Here is a 10,043-nt window from a genome sequence, read left to right on the forward strand (position 1 = left end):
AATGGTATGCAAATAGACTTTCTCATAATTTTTTATTATTTTATAAAACTGATAATTTTTCATTGTTTTCTCTAATTGTTGGGTAAAAAGACTTTTTATTTTTGAAAAATAGCATGAAGTTCAATTTTGACCAATCAAATCATATCTGATTAATTTGATTTTTTTTTATTATTTTTATAAATAATATGGATGATATTCTTTGTATAAGTTTAAAATAAAAACAAAAATCATTATAAAAATAAAAAAAAATAAAGGTGAGTCAAATAAATTAAATATTTTAATCTAGATTTTATTGATTGACATACAAAGACTTTTAAGTTTGTTTAAATTGTAAGAATTTTTTAATGCTCTAAGGATGTGCCAAAACTTGATTTGGAGGGTGTTTGAGAAGTGGGTATTTTAGTTAGTTTTTTTTTATTTTTTAGAAAAGGCATATAGAAAAATAGAGAAATTGATGTGATTAGATATTTTAACTTTTTGACTATTTAAACCAAAAAGTCAATATCCCAAATAGGCTCTCAACGTCAATTTCAACTATATTCTTATAAATTAATTAGAAAAATAAGAAATTATAAGTGTTAGATTTGGTTTAAATATAAATCTCTACTGTTTCTAACAATCTTAATAGATTATTTTTTCTGACTTCAATATTTTCTTCAGCTTCCATCTTAAATACACAACGTGCGTTGTTTATGCCATCAGATTTGGGATTTACTCCTTTATGATTTGTTAAATTATTTAATTTCTGGTTCTTATTCGCTGTTATTGCTTGGTTGGCTTCCCTCCTCATACAACAATTTTATTTTTGTTTTCACAATTATTTGGTGGGTAATGACTTCAAAAAAGAAATAATTGCGAATTTAGTTCGAACCCAATTTGCTTTGTCTTGAATTCGTTGTCGGTTTTGGGCAAAACTGTTGAAATTTTGATGTAGTTAACAGTTTGTATTGCTGAGTGCTAATGTATGGGTATGAATGTCAGGGTTTGAATTTCAATTTTGTTGGGTTTTTCTTTCCGTTGTTTTCATTTTGCAAAGACTCCGGTTTTTTTTTTATTTTTTTTTATTTTTAAGGAGAGTGTGATTGCTTTGATGGTTAAGTTTCATCTATTTCATATCAGGCTGTGCTATTTCCTTTTCTTTTAGTTAGAAAAAGGTTGTTTGCACGTCACTTGTATGTATAGCATACATAGTAGAGCAATTTCATTCTTTTATACCATGCTTAGTTCATTGGAATAAAAGTGGGATGGAATGAAATCCTCATTGCTTAATCTCACTCATCCCAAGTAAATATTAAAAAGTAGGCTTTCTTCATTTGATACCAATTTGGTGAAATGGTTAGAAAACTCCTTTCACCAAATTTTTATCGAATTTAAATTTAATAAAATATTTGAATCTGATTAGAGATGGGCTTAGAAGAGAAATTTGTATTGTACTGTTGAGTTCTTGTGAACTCAACAAATTATAGATCATTCATATTCATATTTTTTAAGATCCTGTTTATAGATCATTCATAAAACAAATCAAATTGATTACATAATTATTCTCATTTAATTTCATCACATTTATTTGAAAAGAAAACACAATAGTGTACTTTCAAAATTAATTTTTTTTTCCCCTTCTCATAATGAATAACAATGCAACATTATTAAACTTAAATATTCACAGTTCATTTGGATAAATGTAAATTTTAAATTAAAAGAATTTTTTATTTTTATTTTTATTTTTATTATGACCGAAGATGTGGTGGTTGTTCATAATTTATAGTGGTCATTTTAGTTATGGTTGAAAATAATTTGATTATGACATTTTATAATATCAATATTACAATGTCATAATTTGTATATGGTACATCCTTTTGGGGGTGTATATAATAGGACTTATTTTAGGAGGATCCTTATGATTGAAAGAAAATTCTTGAATGGGGACAGTATTACAATTTTAAAAAGGGATGCTATTATAATATTATAGAGCGCGCGCATACACACACACATATATATATATATGTATATATATATATATATATATATGTATTTAAAGGTATTAATATAATTATTAAAACTTTAAAGGGGGCTCGTGACCCCGGTCACATGTTTATTCCGTCACTGCTTGTCATCTAATTGTTTAAAACAAAAATGTAATAAAATTGTATAGATATAATTATTATATTAATATAATTTTTTTTTTTTTTTTTTTTTACAAATGATGTATATGCAAAGACCTAAAAATAAACTAACTGAATTATCAAAATAAATCTCATGATAGACCCATAAAAGTCCATCAATTCGGTCCACTCTTGTGAACACTTTAAAAATTTTAAAAGCAAAACCAAGACAACCTAGCAATAAAACCACCCAACTCAAAACCACCTACAAATATAGATAGCTGCAGAAAAAAACAAAATAAGCCAATAACCTTTCTCAGAACCACCATTATTTTACTCTACACACCATTATTAAACAATGTACTTGGGGACTATATTTGCTTCTGGAGCTTTGTATCGTTTTTTTAGTGAACCAAACATAAGAATACACATCATTTGTCACAAGAATACACATGATTCCACTTCTATATTATAGTAATTCTCACGTTCTGATGATGTTTCAAGTCAAAGCTGTTCAATTTGTGGGGAGAAAATCTGGTTAAGTTTATTTACTTCACTATGGTTACATATATTATTATGTTTAATTGGATCTTAATATAGTTAAACTATGAGCGAGAGGCCAAAAAAAAGAACAAAATATGCTGGCCTGTCACAAGAAATTAAAGATCGCATCAACAAAAGTAGAAGAGAGTTAAGAGCAGCAAAACAGAAAGATAACTTCTCTGCACCCACTACTACAGATGCAAGGTCTGTGGCTCTTTTCGACTTCACCATCCTTCGAAATAGGTAAGTTTCGTTTTTGTATCTTTAATTTACTGAATTCTATTTATAATGCTTCACTACCTTTGTCAAAACTTGTACATTTCCTCATACTTTATCTATTGATTAATGATTCATAGGTTCCACATCTGACTCAATCAATGTTTCCACGACACCTCAAAGTATCGACAAAATGATTGCAACTGAGCCTTTCATTTTACCAGGTAAACCATGTTGTAGTTTTCGTGGAGCCAAAAAATATTCTCTTGAACCTGATGCTTTTTGATGTTGTAGTGGACAAATTGTATTGTACAACAATAGAATTCCAAAAGACCTATATGATCCAACCATTGTTGCTCTTCTAATACATATTATGAACTTGAATCCATATTCTGTTTTCTTCCGAAATTTGTGAGAAGTTCCAGACTTGCATGTTCATCGTATTGTTATCCAAGCCGATCCAACTTTAGATCTTCGAACTCATAATGCTCCTACAGCTTCTCAAGTTGGTTCGATATGGAAAGAAAATGACCAGGCTATAGAATGTAGAGAACGTGACATAATTGTGCAGAAACATAAAGGCCGATTTGAGAGGATTAGGTACTATTACGGCTGCCACGATCCTCTTCAATATCCAATATACTCTTTCCCTGAGGTGAGCTAGGATGGCATCAAGGAATTACCCAAATGCCCCAAAAAAATCTAGAGGCCAATCCTTAGTTTCGCCACGACAAGCTTCCAAAGCTGCTGACCTACTAGCGACAGAAGCTTCAAGTGCGCAATACAAATAGATTTTACTAATACACCTATTGTTCGTTAACTATTTCATCCTACGATCAGGCCGCCTCTTGCAATAATTTGCACTTGGAGAATCAAAGGGCGCTAATATTGGTCGAAGAGTTATTTTGCCAAGATCATTCATAGGTGGTCCTAGAGATCTTTGCAAGCGGTGCATTGATGCTATGACATTAGTGCAGTGGTTTGGAAAGCCAGATATATTCTTAACCATGACTTGTAATCCAAATTGGTCTGAAATAAAAAAAGAATTGCAACCAAATGAAAAAGCTCAAAATAGACTAGATCTTTTGACTCGTATCTTTATGAGCGAATTTGAACATTTGAAAAAGGAAGTGATTCAAAAAAAACTCTTTGGTCCTGTTGCAGCATTTACATATGTTGTTGAATTCCAAAAAAAGAGATTTACCTCATATTCACTTGCTTCTAATTTTGCAAAATAGACAAACTAAAGTCCCTTGAAAGTTTTGATTCATTTATATCTGCGAAGTTGCCAGTCCCTATCAAATATCCCCATTTGCATTCAATGGTAGTGAAACACATAATGCACGGACATTGTGGTTTTTTAAATAAAACTAACGTTTGTATGAAAAATGGGTCCTGCAAAAATCACTATCCAAAGGGCTTCACTCCTACAACAACCATAGTAACAAACAAATATCTGATCTATAGGCGTCGCAACAATGGCGAAGAGATAAAAGTTCGAGGTCATTTGTTAGATAATGCATGGGTTGTGCCTTATAACCCATATCTTCTTGCCAAGTTTGATTGTCACATTAATGTTGAGATTTGCTCTACTATTAAGGCCATTAAGTACTTATACGCATATATTTACAAAGGCCATGACAAATTAGCATTCAATGTACCTGAAGAACATGCTAATGAAGAAATTGATGAAACAGCTCAATACCAATTGGCAAGATGGATATCACCTCCTGAAGCAATGTGGCAAATATATAGGTTTTTTTTTAATGAAACTCACCCCACTGTGATAAACTTGCAATTGCACCTAGATGATTGTCAAATGGTTAGTTTCACAAACACTTCAAGTTTGAAATCCTTAGTAAACTCTGACAGAGTTCTTTGTAGTGAATAGAACAAACAACAAAGCCAAAGATGGGCAGTTTTTTATAGGGAATTTCCTGAAACATTTGTGTGCGTTCCAACCGACAGATTCTGGTATGAAAGAAAACAACAAACCATTATAGGAAGAACTGTGATCACAAATCCAACTGAAGGAGAACGCTATTATTTACGGTTGTTGTTAAACCCCGTAAGAGGTCCAACATCATTTCAAAACTTGAAAATAGTCAACAAAATAGTATGTGAATCATTTAGACAGGCTGCTCTTGAACGTGGTTTACTCGAAGATGATGACAATCAACAAAAATGCCTAGATGAAGCTACAAACTTCCAGATGCCTTCTTCACTAAGACAACTTTTTGCTACTATTCTCGCCTATTGCAATCCCAGTGATCCAAAAGCACTATTCTCAAAATTTGAAAAAGCTATGGCAGAACAAGCGATGTCACTTTCAAAGAACAAGCGCTGTACCAAGTGCTACAACATATCAATTCCACTCTTGAATCTATGGTGAGAAACATCCAACAATTTCATTTGTCTGATTTAGTTCTTCTAATAAATGAAAGAGATGTTACTTGCAAAGAAATTGAGGATGAGAAAAATAGTGGTATCTAAAGAAGATCCATCATGTGTATCGATGTTGAATGCAGAGCAGCAGCATGCATATTGTAGAATTATACAAGCTGTGCAATTAGACAAACCAGCATATTTTTTTATAGATGGACCCGGTGGCTGTGGGGAAACATTTCTTTACCGTGCACTATTAGCTACGGTCAGAACACAACAAAAAGGCTCAATTTGGGAAGTTGGTTATAAGTCGCGTTTTGGCTTTTTGCCAAACGCAAAAAGTGACTTTTTTTGGCCATAAATTGATTTGGGATGTTGGTTATAAGCTAAAAGAAAAATTACGAAATTACCCTCCATAGATGGAAAATGAAAGGGTGAAAATGTGTAATTTTTTAAATTGGCTAGGGTTACTTTGGTCATTTTATTATGATTTGACATTATAAACAAATATTAATCAAAAAAGTCAAAAGTCACTTTTTACCAACTTCCCAAATCATTTATCTAAAAAAGTCAAAAGATTGGTTAAAAGTCAAAAAGTCACTTTTTACCATCTTCCCAAAACAACCCAAAATTGCTCTCGCGCAACAGCAACTTCTGGCGTTGCAGCCTCCATTTTGCCAAATGGTCACACCCCCCATTCTCGATTCAAAATTCCCATAGATATTGATGGTACAAACTGTTGTAATGTTAGCAAACAAAGTGGTCTTGGAAAACTTCTAAAAGCTACTTCGCTTATAATATGTGATGAATCATCTATGGCAAGACGAGAGGCCATTGAGGCTATTGATGGACTTCTAAGAGACATAATAGATTCAAATCTTCTCTTTGGCGGCAAAGTTATGGTTTTAGGCAGTGATTTTCGGCAAGTTTTACCTGTTGTTCCCAGAGCTACGAGAAGCGAATGCATAAATGCAAGCCTTGTCAAATCGAAAATTTGGCATTCATTACAAAAGATCATGCTTCAAGAGAACATGCGTGCTAGACATGATCCAATCTTCAGTTCTTTCTTGCTTCGCATTGGAAATGGATCAAAAGCTCAAAATTCTGATGGCAAAATCACATTTCCGTCATCTGTGATTCTTCTTTCTATTCAAACTGTGGATCCTCTTGAACAACTAATTGACTTTGTTTTTCCACATCTTCACAAGTATTCAATTGATGCCCTATCAATGATGGATTGTGCCATACTAAGTCCCAAAAACGAAAGTATCCGTGACATTAATAAATTACTGATCAAGAGATTTCCTGGAAATATGGAAGAATACTTGGGCATTGATGAAACCTTTGATACAAGCCAACAAAGTCGATACGAAAACTTCTTGAATTCTCTTTGCCCAGCTGGTTTGCCACCTCATAGACTGTTGCTAAAGAAAAATTGCCCAATTCTTTTACTTCGAAACATAGATCCTTCAAAGGGCTTATGCAATGGAACAAGATTAATTTGCAGTCACTTTGACAAGCATGTGATCATTGCTGAAATAGAGGTTGGTATTTGTAAGGGTAAGATTGTGTTCTTGCCTCACATACCTTTGCAACCTTCAGATGACAAGATGTACCCTGTTCAATTTACAAGGTGCCAATTTCCAATTAGATTGTGTTTTGCAGTGACTATTAACAAAGCCCAAGGTCAAACTTTAGACGTTGTGGGTACATATCTGCCGCAACTAGTTTTCTCCCATGGCCAATTATGTGTTGCGTTATCTTGAGCAACCAGCGCAGCTAAACGTTTTAGTTGAATCACCAAATTCTAATAATCTCGTTACTAATTGTTCAGAAAATGTTGTCTATCAGGAACTATTATCTTCAGTGCAATCCATTTGATTCTCTAAGAAAACTACATAGTAAGTATATTGCATACAAATAATCATTAGAATTAAACATGACTGCTGCATTAATCATTTGCTTACTGTACTTTGACTAAATAGTATATTTTCTTGGTCTTTCAAAAAGGCTACTGAAGAACATGCAATGGCCATTAAGGCATCTGGGAAGAAAAAAACCTGTGAGTTGTGCTCTTTTAACCACAATACCTAGCATAACTATGTGTCCATTCCATTCAATAAAGTTACCTGACATAGCTATGCATATATGTGATCACAATGCTTAATTGTAATATTGTCCATAGTAAAGTAATTTGCTCCTTCATTTTACTTTAAAATAGCAAGTTTGCAAGTAATAATTGAATGGAGCTGAATTTTTTTAGACATCTGTAACACAGCTGCATGTTTATGATGAACATCCACATACCTTATTTGCATTTTCAGTAGGGGCCTTGAGATTGATAACATAACTCTTGTGAATCTTCTCATATATAATCCAAGAAATCACTTACGTGAATGAGTTTTGCTTTATTGCTTTTTAGAGAGAAGGAGGACAAAAGACCCAAATCACAATAACTAAGCCAAGTAAGATTATTTGTGAAGGTTGTGAGCATATTTTTAAGTGACGTCTTGATTATTTGTATGGTTCTTTGTGAGTTTTGATTGCATTAAATAATTCTATCAACTCAATGTGCTGATGCAATAGTTTCTTGATAAATTCTACAACTACTACAATTCAATAATGTCAAGTACTTTATTCATTATTGGCATATATTCATAAATCTATCGAGTGATTAGTAGTTTTCCATTGCAAAATCAGAACCATGTTAATAGAATGTGTTTCTGATTTCTTTTATGAGAAATAAGTACATGTGGTAGCATCTTAGATAATTGAAAACATCTGCATTTGAGGGGGAAAAATAATTAAAAAATTGTTTTTAGAATTATGTTTTGATTTATAGGTTAGGGTAAAATACATGGGAAGTAAAGGAAGTTTGAGAAATGACAAAAAAATAAGATAAGGCAAAAAGTTTATCCTAGGAAGAAACAAGGTAAACTAGTCAAACATATGAATTTTGCCTACTAGGATCATGCCCACAACATAGTTGATATTTTGCATATGAGACCCACTTTAAATAAAGCATTGCAAGATCTTCTTTGATACTTCTCTTTCGAATTTTGGTTAGCATTCCATTTAACATATTCATATGGCTATCTGCTTCGGCATAATTGCTTCGTGACATATGATAGTGAGGATTCCAGTCATTTACCTTTTCTTTTTTCTTTTCTTATTTTTTGGGTGCAAACTACTGCTCTTCATTTCATCTTGCATTCTTTGCATCATTCAGGCAGAATGCTACTTAGAAATTTTCCCAATTTGATTGACAAGACTAACCTGTAACTATTCCTATTTCATGCTTCGAATGGGTAACATGATGGACCTTTTTCTTTTTTTATTGAACAAAGTGACATAATGGAGTTTGATCAGCTGATCTTTTGCTGTTTTGAGTTTTCTTCAATGTTTTCATTAGTAGACGCAAAAGATCAATCAGCCAGAATATTTATTTTGGTTCTGCATGATGTTGGGAAAAATGAAACATACAGTTTGAACTTTTGTATATATAATGTACCACATGATATGGTATTCACATATTTACAATTGTCATTTTGGTTGTGCATATTAGTATTGACACTTTTCTACCTTCTTTTATTAAATATAAAGACAAGTTTAAAAGAAACTTAGTTAATGAATTTTTTGTTTTCTAAATTCTATTTATAACCAATGAATTTTTGAACTTGCTTTTTGCTTCTCCTAAATTCTTTAATTTTAAATTATGATTATTTTCATTTACTGGTGACAACGTTTACCAAACAAAACAGTCAAATGCAATCAAAAATATTTTCATCCCTTATAATGGGCATCATACCGCGTGCAACAATTCTTTTGTGTTTTTGTTCTGTTGACAATGAAAATTTAATCACTTCAGATGTAATGAAAGCATGTCAATGTTTACATTTTGGCGGGTTTATGATGAGTATGGTTTTCCATATCACCTATGCTTTCTCAATTTCTATCCACCATGTAATATTTTCAGTAATGTATTACAGGGAACAAACATACAAGTGGCAATCTTTAGTGATGAGATTAAGGTTTTCCAAAACACTTTCCAATTGATCAAATCCAAAGGGTTCAACTGTGTCAAACTTTGAAATAGATCTTTTGTTAAATGTCATTAAACTATTGCCTTTTTTTTGGGAAAGTAAGTCATAAAATGAAAACAAAAAACTAACACAAGAATACAACATTAAACTATTGCCATGTATATTTTGGAAACATATTTTCCAAGTAGTTCGATGCATCTTCGGATAACGGCCCTAGGTGTTTGTTCGTTTGGTTTCACTTTTATGTGTAGCAAATTATTTATGAAAATAAGAGTAAGTATAACATTACCTCAACCTTTAAGAATGTCTAATATTACTAAGTCAAACTTCAGAACTTGTTTTATTACTCAAATCAAACGCAGGTCCTCTACAAAAAACAGATTTACCTAATAACAATAAACACATTAGCTTATTTCATTTATCTCTTAAAATATGAATAATCAAATTTTCAAATAATATTTTTTTTAACAAAATAATTACAAATTAGTCACAAAATTTATAACTATTAATAATTAAAACCAGACTTTGTTTGGTTTCCATTTTAAAAAATTACTTTTAAATGAATATTCGTTTGTCTTTACTGATTTTTTTAAAATATTTTATTCAATTTTTTTTACTTTTTAAATACATCAAAATTAGACAAATAGTATTCGGATATAAATATTCAAACAAAAGTCAAATGTTCATAATTTTAAATCCAAACATTTGACATTCATTCTAAAATTTTTATCTAAACAACAACTGAGGCATGTAC

General features: G+C 31.7%; 1 protein-coding gene across 1 annotated transcript; it reads left to right on the forward strand.

Moving 5' to 3' along the window:
• Positions 1–2,842: 2,842 nt before the first annotated feature.
• LOC145817297 (uncharacterized) lies at positions 2,843–7,012 on the forward strand. The gene is made up of 6 exons (XM_082912733.1): positions 2,843–2,888; positions 3,002–3,085; positions 3,281–3,516; positions 4,279–4,683; positions 4,999–5,249; positions 5,998–7,012. The coding sequence occupies exons 1-6, from the start codon at positions 2,843–2,845 to the stop codon at positions 7,010–7,012; spliced, it is 2,037 nt and encodes a 678-aa protein (XP_082768859.1).
• Positions 7,013–10,043: the final 3,031 nt, after the last annotated feature.

Source organism: Camellia sinensis, chromosome 2 (genome assembly GCF_055761805.1).
Source record: "Camellia sinensis isolate YWXY chromosome 2, ASM5576180v1, whole genome shotgun sequence".
Classification (NCBI taxonomy): Eukaryota; Viridiplantae; Streptophyta; class Magnoliopsida; order Ericales; family Theaceae; genus Camellia; species Camellia sinensis.

What these genes read in the sequence shown, in the direction of transcription:
- LOC145817297 (XM_082912733.1), top strand. Translation starts at nt 2,843, where the DNA reads ATGCAAGGTCTGTGGCTCTTTTCGACTTCACCATCCTTCGAAATAG. An exon ending in CAATATACTCTTTCCCTGAG is followed by an intron (nt 3,517 to 4,278) that starts GTGAGCTAGGAT and finishes CACTATCCAAAG; the next exon opens with GGCTTCACTCCTACAACAAC. An exon ending in ACCTAGATGATTGTCAAATG is followed by an intron (nt 4,684 to 4,998) that starts GTTAGTTTCACA and finishes TCATTTAGACAG; the next exon opens with GCTGCTCTTGAACGTGGTTT.